The 20,328-nt window shown below is 40.1% G+C and overlaps 1 protein-coding gene across 1 annotated transcript; it reads left to right on the forward strand.

Moving 5' to 3' along the window:
* The first annotated feature begins 2,298 nt into the window (after positions 1-2,298).
* si:busm1-57f23.1 (uncharacterized protein LOC368621 homolog) lies at positions 2,299-19,347 on the forward strand. Its single transcript, XM_061877013.1, has 5 exons — positions 2,299-2,516; positions 2,603-2,769; positions 13,537-13,688; positions 13,772-13,873; positions 19,114-19,347. The coding sequence occupies exons 1-5, from the start codon at positions 2,314-2,316 to the stop codon at positions 19,207-19,209; spliced, it is 720 nt and encodes a 239-aa protein (XP_061732997.1). The 5' UTR covers positions 2,299-2,313; the 3' UTR covers positions 19,210-19,347.
* Positions 19,348-20,328: the final 981 nt, after the last annotated feature.

A 20,328-nucleotide genomic window follows, 5' to 3' on the forward strand; every position in this document is an offset into this window, starting at 1 on the left:
AACTCACCTTTGTGATTTCTGTGACTTTATCGTTACAAATGCATCTGCAGGTTATCGATACATCTCTGTGTCATGTCTGCTTTAGCACCGCCGGTAAATAGCATGTTAGCGTCGATTAGCGTAGCATGTTAGCATCGATTAGCTGGCAGTCACGCCGCGACCAAATATGTCTGATTAGCACATAAGTCAACATCAACAAAACTCACTGTGGAGAGACACCGCCGACGGGCCGACAACGGGCGGAAAGCAGCAGCGCGGGCCCACCTTGAGGCCGGGAGGCGGGGAATGCGACGGGAAGAAGAGGCGTGACACACGCGGAGCGACACTGCAGCGCCAATCTAAGACAGGTGCGTATACTACACACCTGCTCACAGTCTGTCTATCTGCTGCTAGAGTACAAAAAGGGCGAAGGAGGAACGAGCGAGGGAGCAGCACGGAGGAGGAAACATCGGCCAGCAGACCAGAAGCACGACAACCCACACCACGAGAGCAATGACACACCCCCGCAGCGGACGCAAACCCCGGACGCCGAAAGGCATGCAGCGGCAGCAGGCAGCACGAAGGAGCGCACTGAAAAGTGACTCGACCAAAGGGCCAAGATTTGTTGAAATAATAAATCAACGCCAACGATGCTATGATGCGTCTTGTGTCAGGTGTCCCCGCAACCCACACGAGGACGGCAGGAAGTCCGTACACTCACCTTTGTGATTTCGTTGACTTTATTGTCGCAAATGCATCTGCAGGTTATCCATACATCTCTGTGTCATGTCTGTCATCGCCGGTAAAATGTGGAGACACTTTGGTACATTCAATGGGGGTCTGGCGGCAGACACTTTCGCATCTTTGGGCCAGTGGTGCAACTTGAATCCCTCCCTGTTAGTGTTGTTACACCCTCCGACAACACACCGTCGAGGCATGATGTCTCCAAGGTTCCAAAAAATAGTCAAAAAAACGGAAAATAACAGAGCTGAGACCCGGTGTTTGTAATGTGTTGAAAATGAAAATGGTGGGTGTGTTACCTCGGCGACGTCACATTCTGACGTCATCGCCTCCAGCGCGATAAACAGAAAGGCGTTTAATTCGTCAAAATTCACCCATTTAGAGTTCGGAAACCAGTTAAAAAAATAGATGGTCTTTTTTCTGCAACATCAAGGTATATATTGACACTTACATAGGTCTGGTGATAATGTTCCCCTTTAAAAAGCACACAAAGTAGCAATTAGCACAGTGGCCAACAGCAACATTTTGCTGACTGAATGAGCAGTGAGCACCGGGGATGGAGGCACACAATGGGTGGATGAAATGATTGTACACAAAGCATATTTTCATTCTGTCTGTGGTTTGCAAATAGAAAAAAATGTACAATAAAGAGTTCATTAATTTAGGTTCCACTGTTTATTCCTCTTTAGCAGATGTTAATTGACCAGGGTCAGGCCTGGAACCAATTAACAGCGATAAAAGAGGATTCAATGTAGTAACAAAGGGTGGCATTATACTTTTTTTCAGTCTGACCAGCAGTCATAGGAGCTTTATACAGTATAAAGGGTTGCTATGCACAGTATATGCATGTGTTACGACTAGCCGGATGCATTCTGTATGAAAATGCACGCTATTCTCCCTTCTGTCTTTCTTGTATCTGTTCCCAGTATTTACAGTAAATCATTACACAATCATTTGGTTTGGACTGGGTTTTGTCTGACCTGAAGCGGAGCGAACTTTCTTACTGCAGACTAGTGGAAAGTGCATCGTTAAAGAGACACTGATTTATGTTTTGCACAGTAAATATAATCATGTCTGTCTGTTCTCCGTGTCAATTCAATGTCTGTCATCGCCGGTAAAATGTGAAGACACTCTGGTACATTCAATGGGGTCTGGCAGAAGATTTCTTGCCAGTGGTGCAACTTGAATCCCTCCCTGTTAGTGTTGTTACACCCTCCGACAACACACCGACGAGGCAAGGTTCCAAAAAATAGTCGAAAAAACGGAAAATAACAGAGCTGAGACCCAATGTTTACAATGTGTTGAAAATGAAAATGGCGGCTGTATTTCCTCGGCGACGTCACAATCCGACGTCATCCCCTCCAGAGCCATAAACAGAAAGGCGTTTAATTCGCCAAAATTCACCCATTTAGAGTTCGAAAATCGGTTAAAAAAATATATGGTCTTTTTTTCTGCACCATCAAGGTATATATTGACGCTTACATAGGTCTGGTGATAATGTTCCCCTTTTAAGTGTGTTTTTATAGACATGGCAGTGTTTTGGTGGACTGGCCCAAAACAAAGATGAATAACAAAGCTTAAAAGAGGCCCAACATGTCAGCGCTCCCAGAGAAGAGCACACATCTGACCCCCATGCACACAAAAGGCACTAACGAGTGTTTAATCCCAGTGTGGCGTCACTGGCGCTCAGGGGCTGGGTCATCACTGACTTGTGAAACATACCAGCTCTCTTACATGCTGAAGAGTCCCCACCATACACACTCAGCTGCAGGACTCCAGAGGGTGAAGTCACACAGGCAAGTTATTTAAACACCACCTCTTACTTTGTATCCTTGTTTCTGTTGTTGATATTTACATGACATTTCTTTCTTTATTTCCTCAGGCTGTCGATCCTCAGGATATTTCATCAGCACTCTCAACTTCCAGTTTGGTTCGGTGGTGGCCGACTAAACCAAGCCGAGATGAATCTGCCTTTATCGGTGCTTATTTGTCTGTCAGTTGTCAGGCTGTGTGCTGGAGATGAGACTGTGGAGGAAGTCATCGTGCCAAGTAAGTAAAGCTGCATGGAAACTATGACATTTAAAAAAAAAAAAACTTTAAACTTTATTATTGGACTTGGTTACAGAGATAATGGGAACAGTTGATTCAGGAAAGGGGTGTCCAAAGTGCGGCCCAGGGGCCATTTGCGGCCCGCCACACATTCTGCGAAAATTACAAAATTGATAGTATTGCAAAAATAAAAAAATAAAAACATAAAAAAAATGTGGAATGAGGTGAAATCTAATGAGAAAAAGTGGCAATGTTGACACAAAGCTGCCATGCAGGCAGTTTTTTTGTTCCTTTTGTCTTTATTTTCTTTTTTTTCCCATAGCTCAAAAAAAAAAAAAGACAAAAAAAATCTATGTTATAATGAATTAGTATTTAAAAATGACCACTTTAAAATGTTTTATGTGGAAAAAATATTGCATGTGTTGTGTGGTTGCCATATAAAAACATCAAAGTTTTGACAAAAGAGCATAAAACAAACAATATAATAGCTCACATAAAATCGACAGATATATCAGAAGCTGATCTTGATATTTAAGTGTTAAAAGTAAAAAAAAAAAATGAAAAAAAAAATGTATCAATTTATGAGTGGGGAACCTTTCGGATCTCAAATATATTTAGTAGGATTTTATTTAACTTTTCACTGTGATTACACAAAAATATTAAATGATTAAAATCAATGGTGTCCTGCATTATTGATCTTTGAGGCCTTTAATTACTAAATAAAGGAACTCTCCTGAAGGAATCAATAAAGTACTATGTATCTATCTATCTATCTATCTATCTATCTATCTATCTATCTATCTATCTATCTATCTATCTATCTATCTATCTATCTATCCATCTAAATACTGCATATTTCAGTTTTACTATAAAAAACAAAGTTGTCTTTGACAGAAAAGGAATAAAACCTTATTTGTTTTACTTTATATCAACCTCAAGTTGATATAGAGATTTACTGTAAGCATTAAATTAAAAAAAATAAAATAATTTGACCTATTTTTATCATTTTAGTGACTGACACCCTCTATGCTCCACAGGACCCCTAAGGATTAAAACTATAAATCCATATTTTTTGTTATGGTTTGAAAATTAAATATATCTAAATGGCCCCCGCATGCTTAAATTTTTCCGTGTGCGGCCCTCTGTGGAAAAAGTTTGGACACCCCTGACTTAGGATATAAAGAGGATTCATTGGAGTATATAACTAGAATATTAACAGTATGTAGTATAAATGTGTAGGACATGATGTCGACAACTGCAGTAAATCGTTCATTAGATGCATTCCATTACCAAAAGGTCACCAACACTTTTATTTGTTATATTTTTATTTCATAGTCAATTATTGTCTGGTTTTATTACTCCTTACAGTGGATAGGAAATACATATTGAGTTGAGTTTGAGTTTGTTTGGAACATGCATTCAACATAATGCAGTTCCTCTATTCAACACGTTCGAAAAGAAGTAAAAAGAAGCGGAGCTTATTGAATCCTTAATAAAAGTGTTTAACAATATCAATTTGTTGTTTACATAGTTTGAGTGTGACTCATTTGGAACATGCATGCATACAACATGATGCATCACAATTTCCAGTTTCCCTATTCAACATGTTTGAAAAGGGGTAGGACGATGCAGAGTCTTTGTAATCCTTAATAAAAGTGTTTAACAATATACATTTGTTGTTTACATAGTTTGAGTTTATTTGGAACATGCATACAACATGATGCATCACAATTTCCAGTTTCTCTATCCAACATGTTTGAAAAGGAGCAGGAAGAAGCAGAGCTTATTGAATCCTTTAAAAAAGTGTTTAACAATATCAATTTGTTGTTTACATACAGTAGTTTGAGTCTATTTGGAACATGCATGCATACAACATGATGCATCACAATTTCCAGTTTCTCTATTCAACATGTTTGAAAAGGAGTAGGAAAAAGCGGAGCTTATTTAAGCCTTAAAGGGGAACATTATCACCAAACCTATGCAAGCGTCAATATATACCTTGATGGTGCAGAAAAAAGACCATGTATTTTTTTAACCGATTTCCGAACTCTAAATGGGTGAATTTTGGCAAATTAAACGCCTTTCTGTTTATCGGTCTTTTAGCGATGACGTCAGAACGTGACGTCACCGAGATAATACACCCGCCATTTTCATTTTCACATTACAAACACAGAGTCGCAGCTCTGTTACTTTCCGTTTTTTCGACTATTTTTTGGAACCTTGGAGACATCATGCCCTGTCGGTGTGTTGTCGGAGGGTGTAACAACACTAACAGGGAGGGATTCAAGTTGCACCACTGGCAAGAAATCTACCGCCAGACCCCCATTGAATGTGTCTGCACATTTTACCGGCGATGCTAAGACAGACATGGCACAGAGATATATGGATAACCTGCAGATGCATTTGCAACGATTAAGTCAACTAAATCACAAAGGTGAGTTTTGTTGATGTTGTTGACTTATGTGCTAATCAGACATATTTGGTTGCAGCATGACTGCCAGCTAATCGATGCTAACATGCTACGCTAATCGATGCTAACATGCTTTTTACGCTAGCTGTATGTACATTTGAAACGAGATACCCACATTTAATGCGAAACAAACACTTACCAATCGACGGATTTAAGTTGCTCCAGTGTCACAAGATGCGAAAGTCCTGATCGTTTGGTCTACATATTTTTCCGGCGATGCTAATAACGCAGCCATGCTATGGGCCACTTCATTAGGTACACCCATACTATGGCCGAATAGCTTCAATTTCTTCTTCAATTTCGTTTTCGCTATCTGCCTCCATACTCCGACCATCTGTTTCAATACATGCGTGATCTGTTGAATGGCTTAAACCGCTGAAATCCGAGTCTGAATCCGAGCTAATGTCGCTATATCTTGCTGTGGTAACCGCCATTGTTTGTATTGGCAGCCCTGTATGACGTCACAGGGAAATGGGTAGTGGTTGCGAAGATAGCGAAAATAAGGCGCTTTAAAGCTTTATTTAGGGATATTCCAGGAGGTCTCAAATTTTGAAAAAAACTTCGAAAAATAAAACAAGCCACTGGGAACTGATTTTTATTGTTTTTAACCCTTTTGAAATTGTGATAATGTTCCCCTTTAATAAAAGTGTTTTGCGATATCAATGTGTTGTTTACTGTACATAGTTTGAGTTTATTTGGAACATGCATACATACAACATGATGCATCACAATTTCCAGTTTCTCTTTTCAACATGCTTGAAAAGGGGTAGGATGAAGCAGACTTGATTTAATCCTACCCCTTTTCTTTTACATAGCAGTTGCTAAAACTTTTGTTCACTTCCCGTTCTCAATTTATTCACAATATACTCCATAGGTAATAACATAAAAAAAAAAAATAATAATAATTTGTGAAGTACTGTCAGTTATATTTTATATGGTGAGATGAGTAAGATCTAGAAAATGAATGGATGGATGGAATAAATTCAGAATGTTTATCATGGTTCTTCTTCTTTGTACTTTGTAAACACTTTAAGTTTGAAGAGTTTCTTGAAGTGGATCATATTAGTACAGTGTTTGATTTATTCTCTCAATAATTGCTCTCATTCCACATACTGATATACTGCAGGTTTGAAGTGTTCTGCGTGCGTACAAATGTTTAAAATAAATGTTTAAATTTTGTATATTTCTCCTCTTTTTTAAGAATAATTATTGTACATTCTTGGGTAGCAGGTTATGCTTTGTGTATAATTTCAGCTGTTTGCAAATTCACTATGTCGTGGAATTTCAGTATTTTCGATTCAATGAATAAAGTCTTTGTATGTTCTCTGTATCCAACATTATGTATTATTATAGCTGATATTTTTTGTAAGACAAATTCAGTGTACTTTTGTAGTTATTTCCACATATTTCTGCACAATAACTCAGATATGGTAACACTAGCGAGCAGTAGAGAATATGAAGTGATTTTTGGTGTAAAACATATTGGGTTCATATTAGTTTGTTTCATATAATAAAGATACAAACCGCCATTAAAAATATTCCTGCATGAATTGTGACATTATGTTGCCTTGCCAAAATGTAAAAAAACAACAATATATTAGGGCCTATCACAAATACTGTAACCCATGGAAAACATCCAGATATGCATACAATGAAACGATGAGGTGGCGACTTGTCCAGGTTGTACCCCGCCTTACGCCCGATTGTAGCTGAGATAGGCGCCAATGCCCCCCGCGATCCCAAAAGGTAATAAACGGTCGAAAATGAATGGATGGATGGATGGAAATTAGAACAAATTTAATGAACACTAGGCTCATATGAAAACATGATTTAATTAAAACTAAACAAGAACAAACAAAAAGCATGCACGTGCGTGGAATAACAAACTAAGGGAGCTAGCACTGGAAGCTAGAAAACGAAAAAGGAACTTTAGCATGGAAGGTAGGGGATAGCAAACAGAAAAACTGGAAATAACTAATGCTAACAGAAACAGCTTACCGCTACGACGACCAGGACAAAATGTAGCACGACAGGTAGTAGCTGTAACAAAACGACACGACAGGTAGCACGACAAGAGTGACATGTGGCAACGACAATACAAACGACAATACAATGATCCAGCAACTGACACAAGACAAAGCAGGTACAAATAGGAGCGGGCTGATTGGCAACGGGTGTGGCCCGGTACCAATCAGCCGCAAGTGAGGAGGAACACAGCACTCAGGGAACAAGACAGGAAGCTGACAAAATAGGAGCACTAGACGGGAACTAAAGACAGGAGATACTAAACACAGAGAAAACGGACAAATGCAGAGGAAAAAACTAAAACATAGACAAACTGACACCGTGGCTGTACTGCAATACTACCTGATGAACTCAGTACTTTGTACACTAAAGCCAGCGTATGCCAGACAGAATGACACAATGGCAACATGCAGAACGCCTCATGAGCGTGAGTCAGAGGCTTTGTTGGCCAAAGCCGTCATTGCTGTGCTGTTATTTGGTTTGGCAGAGTTTGGTTTGTTAACCACTTGGAAAGAAAAACTGAGTCATTCGGTACTGAGCGTGGAGGCAGGAGAAAAAAACAACACAATATTAGGAATGGCTCTATTATACATATTCAAGTAAAATAGGTCATGGATGGATTTATTGAAACATTTATTAGTAGATTGCACAGTACAGTACATATTCCGTACAATTGACCACTAAATGGTAACACGCCGATAAGTTTTTCTACTTGTTGAAGTCGGGGTCCACGGTACTCAATTCATGGTACAAATATATACTATCAGCATCATGCAGTCATCATTATTATGTAGAGAAGTACTTGTGTAGCACGGCTAGTCAAAGGGTGGAGTTTGGTTCAAAACTTGGGAGACAATAGTTCTTGCAGAAAATTCCTAACAACATTAGAGTGCGCCTGTTGTGTAGAGAAAGTGTTGTCAGGCTTTCCCCTGACAGTTTGTCTATGTTTTAGTTTTTTCCTCTGCATTTGTCTGTTTCCTCTGTGTTTAGTATCTCCTGTCTTTCGTTCCTGTCTAGTGCTCTTATTTTGTCAGCTTCCTGTCTTGTTCCCTGAGTGCTGCGTTCCTCCTCAGCTGTGGCTGATCGGCACCTGGCCACACCTGTTGCCAATCAGCCTGCACCTATTTGTACCTGCTTTGTCTTGTGTCAGTTGCTTTGATTGATTGATTGATTGATACTTTTATTAGTAGATTGCACAGTACAGTACATATTCCGTACAATTGACCACTAAATGGTAACACCCGAATAAGTTTTTCAACTTGTTTAAGTCGGGGTCCACGTTAATCAATTCATGGATCATTGTATTGTTGTTGCCTCATGTCACTCTTGTGTCTTTGCTACCTGTCGTCTCTGGCATCATTTCAGCTATTACCTGTCGTGCTGCATCTTGTCCTGGTCGTCGTAGCGGTAAGCCGTTTTTTGTTAGCCATTAGCTATTTCCAGTTTTTCTGTTTGTTATCCTCCAGCTTCCATGCTAAAGTTCCTTTTTGTTTTTCTAGCTCCCAGTGCTAGCTCTCTTAGTTTGTTATTCCGCCCACGTGCGTGCTTTTTGTTTGTTTTTGTGTAGTTTTAATTAAATCAGGTTTTCATATACCATGCCTGCCTCCGTCTCTGCATCTTGGGGTTCAGCACTACCAAATAACCCTGACAGATAGTGTTGTGTAGAGAAACTGTTGTGTAGAGAAAGCTGGACCTGCACTGCAACCACGTCGGCAGATCCTTGAGTTGACATTTTCACCTAGCTAGCAAACAACATAGAACATAGTCATCCAAAACTTGTGTTTTAAATAACCGCGGAGTTCCTCAAAGCACCACTTTAGGTCCCCTCTTTTTGGGCAGTTACACTTTTTTTTTTCTTGTAATGGGATTTATGTCAAAAGTTTACATACACTTGTAAAGAACATCATGTCATGGATGACTTGAGTTTCCAATCATTTCTACAACTCATTTTTTTTTTTTTTGATAAGAGTGATTGGTGCTTTACAGAGAGTAAAAGGCACAATGAAAAAAGAGGATTAGCTCCAAATTCTTCAGGACAAGCTAAAATCATCAGCCCGGAGGTTGGGTCTTGGGTGCAGTTGGGTGTTCCAACAGGACGATGACCCCAAACACACCTCAAGAGTGGTAAAGGAATGGCTAAACCAGGCTAGAATGAAGGTTTTAGAACGGCCTTCCCAAAGTCCTGACTTAAATGTGTGGACAATGCTGAAGAAACAAGTCCAAGTCAGAAAACCAACACATTTAGCTGAACTGCACCAATTTTGTCAAAAGGAGTGGTCAACCAGAAGCTTGCGGATGGTTTTGACCACGACTGAATATTATTCATTTCTCAGGGAATTCAATCAATTGCAACTAGACTGTTCAGTATTTCCTAGAAGACTTTTCATTCAAATCAGTTCATGCTCATAGACTCAGGTTGATCAGATATAGTTTGAATTTTGCTGTCAAAGCCCCAACTATTTATATTCCAACAAGAGGTGTCCCTTTTGTGCCAATAATAAAACTGAATGGAACGCCAACGTGGTCGTTTCTAGTCTACTGACTGATTTTGGGCTGGCAGCAGTTGTTTTTCCACACAATACCAAAGTGCTAACGAGGGGGAATTCCATTCTGATGACTGCAGTCGGCTTTGATTCTGATCGAGTCGTTGCTTCCTTGTTGTTGGTTTATTTACACCACAATAGGGCGAAACCTTCCTTGCCTGGGCACGCTTTCATCTTTTTGGAGAATAAAAAGTTGGACCAGAATTTAGACTGTCAGGCTTGGATTAAGGAGTGGATTTAGATGGAGAGTTGAGGTTCTTAGTAAATCAATCAATCAATCAATGTTTACTTATATAGCCCTAAATCACTAGTGTCTCAAAGGGCTGCACAGACCACTACGACATCCTCGGTAGGCCCACATAAGGGCAAAGAAAACTCACACCCAGTGGGACGTCGGTGACAATGATGACTATGAGAACCTTGGAGAGGAGGAAAGCAATGGATGTTGAGCGGGTCTAACATGATACTGTGAAAGTTCAATCCATAATGGATCCAACACAGCAGCGAGAGTCCCGTTCACAGCGGAGCCAGCAGGAAACCATCCCAAGCGGAGGCGGATCAGCAAGCTTTTATTTTGAAAAACTATTAAACATCCAGGGCCAGAGTAATACGCATTCTATGAATAAACAAAAAAAAAACTGAGAGCAGAAAAAGTTCCAAAAGGGATCAACCGAAAATCACTCCTAAGAAGGAGGAAAATATCAACAAAAAGACAAACCATAATTAGGGTCGTATTTTGCTATGAAAATTTAACATAAAACGCTCCAACAGGAGGAAAAACAAAAATCACTATGAAAATTTCTACTCTAATAAAGGTAAACAAAAAAATCATTCAAAAACATTGAGGAAGAAAAGGTTATTAGAAAAAAAATCAAAACTCACCACTTCGGTTGAACAAAGGCTAGATTACAAAAGTCGCTCCGAGGAGGGAAAAAAGTTACTTTCAAAATTACAGCGTGGGATTCTTTGTTCCAAGGGAGTAGACGTGGGAAGAGGCAAGGCATGGACACAAACATGAACATGAACGCTAGAGAGACAAGAAAGTTCGAGACGATCTTGTATAGAACAAGGGGAGGCATGAGCTTATGTGGAACATGAGGGTAATGGGAAACAGGTGGAAACAATCAAGGGTCAGGGATGACGTCAGACTGGTGACACAAGAGGAAGGGCCCGTGATCTGAAACAAAAGGAGTTGCTTTTCAAAATAAAACATGCAAATCACAAGAAAGAAAAAAACAAGGTGTGACAGACTGAATGTGACCAATCTAAGTCTGTGTGCACAAACCGCTGGAGTGTGAGACATAACATCTTTTTAGCTCGGGGGTCAGCAACCCATGGCTCTTAAGTGCCACTCTGGCAGCTCCCTTAAGCATTTTTTAAAAAAGATTGAACTTGGAAAAAGATTGGGGGGAACATTTTATTTTTCAGTATGTTTTTAGTTCAAGGACAAACATGACACAAAACTTCCCAACTGTTAGAACAACCACCGTTTAATATGTTTGTGTGTATGCTTCACTCATGACACTATTTGGTGAAGATTGTTTTCTCCTACCAATTTCGGCGGCTCTTGAACTCACCATTTCGTGGACTGTGACGCAACAGTTTGTTTACATTTGTTTGTCTCGTTTTGTCCACCAAAAGTTTTAAGCTGTGCGTGAATGCACAAAGGTGTGCTTTGTTGATGTTATTGACTTGTTGGAGTGCTAATCGGGCATATTTGGACAGTGCATGACTGCAAGCTAATACTTGCTAACATGCTATTTAGGCTAGCCGTATGTACATATTGCATCATTGTGCCTCAGTTGTAGCTCTATTTGAGATCATTTAATATCCTTTACTTTTATCCTGTTTGCATGTCTCATGACACATTATTTGTATGTAATATTGGCTGAATTTCTGATAGTTGTGTGTGTGCCATGTTGTTCCAGACCACAGCAAACGTTACCTAGCTTGCCAAAGATTGTAATAAATCCATTAGAAAACTTTTGGCCATCCTGAACCAGTCATTTCCAAGAGTTATCTCACCTTCTGAGCAGCCTCTGATTTACTAATGTTGTAAAAATGTGTAGAATAAATATTACATTTCCACATTTTTGTCAACAAAGATTTGTTTCAGCCTGCGACACGTAGTCATTTTGATAGTAGGCTAATATAAACACTTACATCATGTGTTGCCTTCATTATAACACTTAGATAAGACTTTTAAAGTCATTTTGATAGTAGGCTAATATACCTAAAATAGACACTTACGTCATGTGGTGCCTTCACTATAACACTTATATAAGACTTTTAATTTTTGCGGCTCCAGACAGATTTGTTTTTTTGCATTTTTGGTCCAATATGGCTCTTTCAACGTTTTGGGTTGCCGACCCCTGGCTTAGACAAACTGAACAGTTCCGTTGAGGACATCCAATATGGATGTTTGACATTTCTTAACAGGCTCAAAATAGGAATTTTTCTACATTCTAAACACTACATAACATTTAATGGTGGTTCTTTGGCCTAAATTTTGTATGTATGTACTCTTTTACCACGAAGCCACGCTGTTGTAACACATGCAGAATGTGGCTTGGCATTGTCTTGCTGAAATAAGCAGGGGCGTCTGTGAAAAAAGACTTTGCTTGGTTGACAACATATGTTGCTCCAAAAGCTGTATGTACCTTTCAGCATTAATGGTGCCTTCACAGATGTGTAAGTTACCCATGCCTTGGGCACTAATACACCCCCATACCATGACTGATGCTGGCTTTTACACTTTGCGCCTAGAACAATCATGTGGACTCGTCAGACCACAGAACACTTTTCCACTTTGCATCAGTCCATCTTAGATGAGCTCGGGCCCAGCAAAGCCGGTGGCGTTTCTGGGTGTTGTTGATGAATGGCTTTGGCTTTGCATAGTAGAGTTTTAACTTGCACTCACAGACGTAGCGGCCAACTGACAGTGGTTTTCTGAAATGTTCCTGAACCCATTTGGTGATGTCCTTTACACACTGATGTCACTTTTTTGATGCAGTACCGCCTGAGGGATCGAAGGTCCATAATGTCACGGCTTACGTGCAGTGATTTCTCCAGATTCTCTGAACCTTTTGATGATATTACGGAGCATAGATGGTGAAATCACTAAATTCCTTGCAATAGCTGGTTGAGAAATGTGGTTCTTAAACTGTTGGAATATTAGCTCAGGCATTTGTTGACAAAGTGGTGACCCTCGCCCCATCCTTGTTTGGGAATTAGTGAGCATTTTATGGAAGCTGCTTTTATACCCAATCATGGCACCCTCTTGTTCCCAATGAGCCTGTTCACCTGTGGGATGTTCCCAATAAGTGTTTGATGAGCATTCCTCAACTTTGTCAGTCTTTTTTGCCACTTGTGCCAGCTTTTTTGAAAACATGTTGCAGGCATCAAATTCAAAATGAGCTAATATTTGAAAAAAAAACAGCAAAGTTTACCAGTTCTAACGTTAATTATCTTGTCTTTGCAGTCTATGCAATTGAATATAAGTTGAAAAGGATCTGCAAATCATTGTATTCTCTTTTTATTTACCATTTACACAACGAGACAACTTCACTGGTTTTAGGTTAGTACAAAGACTTGCATCCCCTCAGACACTGTGAGCATGAACTCATGCCTGCTGGAGTTGCAAAGACCTGAGAATACGACAACCTGGAGGAGAATATGCTCGGTACTTGGGGGAACGCTTTTATCTCAAGGGTGCAACTTCTCTCCCAGGAAAAGTGCATCTCCTGGGCGGCTGGTTTGAAAGGAGTCCAGAGTCCCAGGAAGTTCAGGCTGCAGCTCAGCACGCCGTGGACACCTTCAACACCCAGTCGAAAGCCAAGAGGTTGTTCAAACTGGCCTCCGTCGTCTCTGCGCAGACTCAGGTGAGGTGCATGGAAGAAATGTTACACAACATAGATTGTGTGCGCTATGCAGGTTAAAGTGTGTGCTTCACAAACCTCTGTAGGTGACCAACAGCATCAACTATCGGATCAATGCAGTGCTGAGAAAAACCAAGTGTCTTAAGGCTGAAAATAACGACGTGAACACTTGCACTCTGGAGAAAAAGGTAACTATGATAATTCTGTTTGTGAATTTTCCATCCATCCATCCATCCATCTTCTTTCGCTTATCCGGGGTCAAGTCGCGGACTTCCCTCTCCCCAGCCACTTAGTCCAGCTCCTCCCGGGGGATCCCGAGGCGTTCCCAGGCCAGCCGGGTAGACATAGGCATCCCAACGTGTTTTGGGTCTTTCCCTTGGCCTCCTACTGGTCGGACATGCCCGAAACACCTCCCTTGGGAGGCGTTCGGGTGGCATCCTGACCAGATGCCCGAACCACCTCACCTGGCTCTTCTCAATTTGGAGAAGCAGTGGTTTTACTTTGAGTTCCTCCTGAATGACAGATCTTCTCACCCTATATCTAAGGGAGAGACCCGCCACCCGACGGAGGAAACCCATTTAGGACACTTGTACCCGTGATCTTGTCCTTTCGGTCATAACCCAAAGCTCATGACCATAGGTAAGGATGGGAACGTAGATCGACCGGTTAATTGAGAGCTTTGCCTTCCGGCTCAGCTCCTTCTTCACCACAACGGATCGATACAGCGTCCGCATTACTGAAGACGCCGCCTGTCGATCTCACGATCCACTCCTCCCTCACTTGTGAGCGCTTGAACACCTCCACTTGGGGCAGGGTCTCCTCCCCAACCCGGAGTTGGCACTCCACCCTTTTCCAGGCGAGAACCACGGACTCGGACTTGGAGGTGCTGATTCTCATCCCAGGTGCTTCACACTCGGCTGCGAACCGATCCAGGGAGAGCTGAAGATCCTGGCCAGATGAAGCCATCAGGACCACATCATCTGCAAAAAGCAGAGACCTAATCCTGCAGCCACCAAACCAGATCCCCTCAACGCCCTGACTGCGCCTAGAAATTCTGTCCATAGTTAAGACCAGAATGGGTGACAAAAGGCAGCCTTGGCGGAGTCCAACCCTCACTGGAAACGTGTCCGACTTACTGCCGGCAATGCGGACCAAGCTCTGACACTGATCATACAGGGAGCGGACCGCCACAATCATTTGTTTGTGAATTTCGAAACACAAATTCATGATAAACACTTTGTCCTCACTTTTATACAGTAGGACCTCCATTTTATTGCACCCCACCTTCCTTAGGATCCCGCCTCAGTTATCACACTACTAAACTGCACGCAGCAAACTGGCCAGTTTCCATTCCGCCGAATCAAGTTCCCCAACAAATAAAATGGGTTATACTTGTATAGCGCTTTTCTACCTTCAAAGCGCTTTGACACTATTCCCACATTCACTCATTCACACACACATTCACACACTGATGGCGGGAGCTTCCATGCAAGGCCCTAACCACCACCCATCAGGAGCAAGGGTGAAGTGTCTTGCTCAAGGACGCAACGGAAGTGACAAGGTTGGGAGAAGGGTGGGGATCGAACCAGGAACCCTCAAGTTGCGAGCACGGCCACTCCCCCAACCAGCGCCACACCGCCCCCCTCCGCCAAATAATCATACTTGCAAACCATGAGACCTCCGAATTCGGGAGATGGGGGGTATATATATACATATATATATATATATATAGGCGCCAGCGCCCCCCGCGACCCCAAAAACGGAATAAGCGGTAGGAAATGGATGGATGGATATATATATATATACATATACATATACATATATATATATGTGTGTGTGTGTGTGTGTGTATGTGTGTATATATAATATGTGTACATATATATATATGTGTATATATATATATATGTGTGTGTGGGTGTGTGTATGTGTGTATATATAATATGTGTACATATATATATATGTGTATATATATATATATGTGTGTGTGGGTGTGTGTATGTGTGTATATATAATATGTGTACATATATACATATGTGTATATATATATATATATGTATATATATATATATATATGTGTGTGTGTATATATATATATATATATATATATGTGTGTGTGTATATATATATATATGTGTGTGTGTATATATATATATATATATATATATATGTGTGTGTGTATATATATATATATGTGTGTGTATATATATATGTGTGTGTGTATATATATATGTGTGTGTATATATAATGTGTACATATATATGTGTATATATATATGTATATATATATATATATGTGTGTGTGTGTGTATATGTGTGTATATAGAATATATGTGTGTATATATATATATAAAATCTGTTCATAAATGAGTACATCCGTTCTCCCACCGTGTTGAATGGAGAAGTCTGATGTACAAAATTTACAGGCAGCATACCCCTTCCCTTTCAAGCTGTCCTGGATGAACTGAAATTATTTTTTCCGATCATTTTGGAACTTGCAAGCGTACTTCTTCTTCTTACTCTTTGTCGTCGCCACGTCTCTTCTTCGTTCTTCTGCTTCGTCTGTTGTTATTTTTTTGGACATTACTACTTGCCGTAGTTTTGAAGCAATGCATGATGGGAATCCGGATGTTGTGTGTCAGTGTATTAACGTGCCGGCTGGAATAAACACACGCTGAGAAATAGCTCCCTGCTTGCCTACTTTATGGCTTATAGATAAAACTATGGATAACGGAGACATATAAAATAGTCTCCTTTTCAGGTTGTAGAGGACGCTAAAGGCAGTGCCTTTAAGGCACGCCCCCAATATTGTTGTCCGGGTGGAAATTCCGGAGAATGGTTGCCGCGGGAGATTTTCTGGAGGGGTACTGAAATTCGGGAGTCTCCCGAGAAAATCGGGTGGGTTGGCAAGTATGCAAATAATCCCGTGCATTGCTGACTTTGTACTTTTTTTTATTGAGTAGGACTTCAAAAAAAGCAACCACGGGGCCAAAAAAAGTTGCAAGTGTAAATGAGTGAAAAACTGTTGATTTCAAGAAATAATGTTAAGTACCATTTTTTATTGACCATCGTTCAATTAAATGAGCGGGTCTATTCAGGTCTATTTTCATACAAAAGGTGCACCGGATTATAAATCGCATTAAAGGAGTCATATTATTATGATTTGTTTCTAAATGTAAAATACTTCCTTGATGTCTAAATAACATGAAATGGGGGTTATTTGCTCAAAATATTGCATAGATGATGTTTTACACATCATCTTCAAGTCGCTTGCCCGACAGTCGCTTTTTTGGGCGGTCTTATTTACGTGCTTTCTCCCCGTCATCTTTGTTGTAGCGGTGTAGCGTGCAAGGACGGGAGTGGAAGAAGTGTCAAAAGATGGCCCTAACTGTTTTAAAAACATTCAGACTTTACTTCAATCAATAACGGAGCAGCATCTCCTCATCCATGGCTCACTAGTGCAACAACAACGCCCAAAATATGTCCCGTGAAAAAAACGTCCGACCGGAACTCTCTGCTAACTAATGTTCCTTGGATGAATAATGTAAACTCACTACACCGGTATGTTTTAGTGCTTTCATGGCGAGTTTACTGACAGATATAAGTAAGAACTTTACACTACTTTATATTAGTAATGGCAAAAGTGGAGGATGAATGTCAAATAACAAGAAGATAGAGAAAAAGAAGAAGCTTATCAACTAGGGTGTTGACACAGACTACTAAGGCGGACAAGCGCATTCTCAGGATTTTTGCAGATCTCAAATACACATCAGCAGTTACCAGAAGATAAAAACATTTGCTTTTGCATAATATTGTGAAACAAAACACTAGATAGTACGTCTTACCTTATACACACACCATAATAGTTCCTTGGGTGAATAATGTAAACTCACTACACCGATATGTTTTAGTGCTTTCATGGCGAGTTTACTGACGGATATATGTAAGAACTTTACACTACTTTATATTAGAAATAGCAACAGTGGAGGATGAATGTCACATAACAAGAAAATAGAGAAAAAGAAGAAGCTTATCAACTAGGGTGTTGACACGGACTACTAAGGCGGACACGCGCATTTTTAGGACTTATGCAGATCTCAAATACACATCAGCAGTTACCAGAAGATAAGAACATTTGCTTTTGCATAATATTGTGAAACAAAACACTAGATAGTACGTCTTACCTTATACACACACCATAATAGTTCCTTGGTTGAATAATGTAAACTCACTACACCGGTATGTTTTAGTGCTTTCATGGCGAGTTTACTGACGGATATAAGTAAGAACTTTACACTACTTTATATTAGAAATAGCAACAGTGGAGGATGAATGTCACATAACAAGAAAATAGAGAAAAAGAAGAAGCTTATCAACTAGGGTGTTGACACGGACTACTAAGGCGGACACGCGCATTTTTAGGACTTATGCAGATCTCAAATACACATCAGCAGTTACCAGAAGATAAGAACATTTGCTTTTGCATAATATTGTGAAACAAATCACTGGATAATACGTCTTATATTATACACACACCATATGTTGAAGCACAGTACAATCCATCAAGCGGTGTGGCTTCATAGCTTACCAAAGTCATACTAAAAACATTTTGATGGATTTTTGAGCGCCGTGTGTAATGTTCTTTATTTTCCATGGAACATAGAAAATGTAATGTTGTTCACTACCATGAATTGATTACACAAGTTGAAAAACTTATTGGGGTGTTACCATTTAGTGGTCAATTGTACGGAATATGTACTGTACTGTGCAATCTACTAATAAAAGTATCAATCAATCAAAAAAAAGTTTACTGCCATCATATTGCAGTCTACAGGTATCTGTTATGTGTGACTGCCATCTACTGGTCACACTCATCATTACGCAATGTACCAAATAAAATAGCTTCGAGGTCGGTAAGCACGACCAGAATCATGCCGTACATTAGGTGCGCCGGGTTTTAAGGCGCACTGTCGATTTTTGAGAAAATGAAAGGATTTTAAGTCGGCCTTATAGTCAGAAAAATACATTAACTTATTCCATGGTGAGTTTATGAAGTTAATTTGTACATTAATGCTTAAACTGTGATTCCTAATCCATAGACAAAATTCACCGGGTTGTGCATTTTCATCAGCTGACTTCACCGAGTTAAAAGTACGAGTAAAGAGAAGCACTTTGCTTTGCTTTATTTGCCTTTGGCAATGGCGACCTTAGTCTACAGGAAAAAAGACCACACACGTGCCAAATATTTTCAAAGTTTCATTGGAATTATTGCTGTAGTTCTGATACAACTCAGAAGTGAAAGTATAGCTCGTCGCCTCCAGGATCGCACACTCGACATGTTTATTAACGCTCAGTCTTGATTCCCGCAGTCGGAAAGGTGTTTATTTTCCCAAAGTTTTCCTTTGCACTTATTCAATTTCCTCTCTTTGCAGCATCTGAAGTGCCACTTTGAGGTGATGTTCAACCCCCGCAGCAACAAACATGAGATGCAGGAGCACAAGTGCAAGAAGACCGTGCCCAAAGTTTAGGACACAGCTTCAGATTTTTGCTTTTTAGGAACACTTTGTTTCATTTTGATACAATATTGAAGTGATTTAAAATGTTGCAAAAAATATGCGTGGAATACTGGGATGCCACTTTATATTAAATGGGATTTATTACACCAATGTTGTCTGTTGTAATCCTTTTATTTCCCAGCAAGTACAAAAACGTGTACAAAATCATACAGCACATATATTTTTTTACAACCTACAAACACTGAAAACACTAATTCCTTTTTTTATAACTAATATTTAGAAACTTAGCCACCATGTTTGTGCAATTTGTTGAGCAGCTCAGTTTGAAAAGAAGCAATTGTAAACGTAATAGAATGCTATATTTCAGGGGTCGGGAACCTTTTTGGCTAAAAGAGCCATGAAAGCCAAATATTTCAAAATTAATTTCCGTGAGAGCCATATCGTATTTTTTAACACTGAATACAACTAAATGCGTGTAAGACCAACATTTTTAGAGTATAATAAGTCTCTTATTCTTTTTAATAACATTGTTATTCTAAAGCTAAGCAATGATAAATAAATGTCATGTCTGTTGATCATGTTTTTGTTTGGCCATGTGCTGTTTGTCCTTTGGACTCTTTAAGTTCCTGTTTTTTTTCCACTCCCTTGTCTGGTCTCCTTGGTTACTCATTTTGTCCACCTGTCTCTGGTGGATAAAACGCCCGCTCACCTGCATCCCGAGCACTAATCAGAGGCAGTATTTAAGCTCGTCTTTGCCAGTCAGTCGCCCTGTGCGGACTTGTTTCATGCCTTGCCGTAGTTTCGTGCTTCATTCCATGCCAAGTAAGTTTTGTTTGATTTATGTTCTTAGTTTGTTTATGCGTTAGCTTTGTTCCTTAGCCCAAGTTGTGCCTCCGCTGTGAGCGATTTTTGTTTGTATATTTTTGTTGTTAAAATTAAATCATGTTTTTACCTAAATGCCATGTCCCGAGTAGTCCGTCTGCCTTCCTGGGAGAACGACCCCGCAGCAAGCTGCGACCCCCCCATCGTGACATAAAATACTTCTTACCATTAATGCGACTTCTTGAACAGGTGCGATAGAAAACGGATGGATGGATTCAAATGCATGAGAAGGTTTTATATTTTGAACAT

This window comes from Nerophis ophidion, linkage group LG17, assembly GCF_033978795.1.
Source record: "Nerophis ophidion isolate RoL-2023_Sa linkage group LG17, RoL_Noph_v1.0, whole genome shotgun sequence".
Classification (NCBI taxonomy): Eukaryota; Metazoa; Chordata; class Actinopteri; order Syngnathiformes; family Syngnathidae; genus Nerophis; species Nerophis ophidion.

Bases quoted from the DNA above. Each gene is read 5' to 3' on its own strand.
- si:busm1-57f23.1 (XM_061877013.1), top strand. From the start codon at position 2,314: ATGTCAGCGCTCCCAGAGAAGAGCACACATCTGACCCCCATGCACACA. The intron at 2,517-2,602 runs GCAAGTTATTTA...TTATTTCCTCAG, and splicing joins CAGAGGGTGAAGTCACACAG to GCTGTCGATCCTCAGGATAT. The intron at 13,874-19,113 runs GTAACTATGATA...CTCTCTTTGCAG, and splicing joins CTTGCACTCTGGAGAAAAAG to CATCTGAAGTGCCACTTTGA.